This window comes from Merops nubicus, unplaced genomic scaffold, assembly GCF_000691845.1.
Source record: "Merops nubicus isolate BGI_N331 unplaced genomic scaffold, ASM69184v1 scaffold25052, whole genome shotgun sequence".
Classification (NCBI taxonomy): Eukaryota; Metazoa; Chordata; class Aves; order Coraciiformes; family Meropidae; genus Merops; species Merops nubicus.
The window spans coordinates 6,867-8,635 of NW_008591961.1; the positions used below are offsets into that span (position 1 = coordinate 6,867).

General features: G+C 61.8%; 1 protein-coding gene across 1 annotated transcript in view; it reads left to right on the forward strand.

The window, feature by feature from the left end:
* The window catches only part of ALAD (aminolevulinate dehydratase), a gene marked incomplete at its 3' end in the record, with an annotated part of 4,526 nt that extends 2,765 nt beyond the window's left edge, over positions 1–1,761 (forward strand). The window contains 4 exon segments of the mRNA XM_008935021.1: positions 101–156; positions 756–784; positions 787–827; positions 1,687–1,761. Coding sequence (XP_008933269.1) covers positions 101–156; positions 756–784; positions 787–827; positions 1,687–1,761 — 201 coding nt within the window.
* Positions 1,762–1,769: the final 8 nt, after the last annotated feature.

A 1,769-nucleotide genomic window follows, 5' to 3' on the forward strand; every position in this document is an offset into this window, starting at 1 on the left:
TGTGGGGCAGAGTATGCAACAGCCGCGGGAGGGAATCGCTACTGCCCGGTGCCAGGAGGCAGCTCCAAGCTCCTGGTGCTCACAGCTCCACTCTCTGCAGGTCTCGGTGATGAGCTACAGCGCCAAGTTTGCCTCGTGCTTCTATGGTCCCTTCAGGTGGGTCTGTCCCTCAGCTGGGACGTGTATCCCTGGAGAGTTATTTGGAAACGGGGCTGAGCCAGAGCCTGGGCTGCAGCTGGGACCATGCTGGTCACTTTGGAGTGCTCTCCTCCTTCCCAGAGGAAACGGGAGACAAATGGGAAGATTACCTTCCCAAATGGGTGATCTTCTGTCCCAGCCCTTCCCCTGCCTCTCCTGGGTGCTGGTGGCCAGGCAGGCAGAGCGGGAGCAGCAAGCAGGGAGACGCAGGAGCCGGCGCTGCCGTGAGGAGGGTCTTTAGGGAGAAGCCTCAGCTCCTCAGCTCAGCCAGTCGAGCTCATCCCAAGGTGGGGTGTCCCAGAGGCACCTGTCTCAGAAATAAGAGCAGAAGGAAAACGTCTGACACGATTGTACCGCAGACTGCGGGCATGGGGAGGGCAGTGGGTGTTGGAGCACAGCTCCCAGGGACAGCCTGAGCCAGTCGGGCTTCCCAGAGTGGTCCTGCCAGGGCAGGACAGCCCCGACTCTTCCTGGCCCTGATGGCTCAGGCACTTGCCCTCATCTGACGGCAGCCATGCTGATCCTCATCCCCTGCCCTCTGCCTTTCCCATCGCCAGGGATGCTGCACAGTCCAAACCTGCCTTCGGGACCTCCCGCCGGGCGCGCGGGGCCTGGCCATGCGCGCCGTGGTGAGTGAGCTGGGGGCTGTGGCTTTGTGGCTGTGGGGACTGGAAAACCCTCACGGGGCACCTGGGCAGCGAGCCTTGGCACCCAGCAGTGCAGCAGGGCTCAGGGGGAGCAAGGTCAGGGGTGCTGGGAGTCAAAAGGGGGTAGGAGGCACACCAGCCAAAATGGTCAAGGGTCTTCCACAAGCAAGAGACGCGCCGTGGTGAGTGAGCTGGGGGCTGTGGCTTTGTGGCTGTGGGGACTGGAAAACCCTCACGGGGCACCTGGGCAGCGAGCCTTGGCACCCAGCAGTGCAGCAGGGCTCAGGGGGAGCAAGGTCAGGGGTGCTGGGAGTCAAAAGGGGGTAGGAGGCACACCAGCCAAAATGGTCAAGGGTCTTCCACAAGCAAGAGAAACGTGAGGGCCATCAACCTGCCAGAGCTGGTCCCCAGCGTGGGCCAAGGGGCTGTGCACTGGGAGCTGTGGAGTTAGTGACCCCATACCCTGCTGAGGTTTGGGGTGTCAGGCCCAGGGACACGTGGGCACTGTCCTTCCCTGGGTGCTATGTGTGGGCTGAGGGGAGCGTTGGATCCCTCCATCACAGCCCACCTCTGGGGTCCCCCTGAGGGGTGAGGGGAGCATTGGATCTGCCCATCACAGCCCACCTCTGGGGTCTCCCTGTGGGGACTCACCAAACCCTTCTGTGATCCCTTCTGGGAAATCCAACCACAAGGTCAAAACTGAGAATCATAGAACGATTTGGCTTGAAAGGGACCTTTAAAAGTCATCTAGGCCACTCCTAAACTTCTGAGGCAAACCAACCGTGGGCTTGCTGGAGAACGTTCTGGTCCCAAGCTGCGGGGTGGCGTGTCGCCCTCACAGGACCGGGACGTGCGTGAGGGAGCGGACATGCTGATGGTGAAGCCGGGGATGCCCTACCTGGACCTTGTGAGGGACGTCAAGGC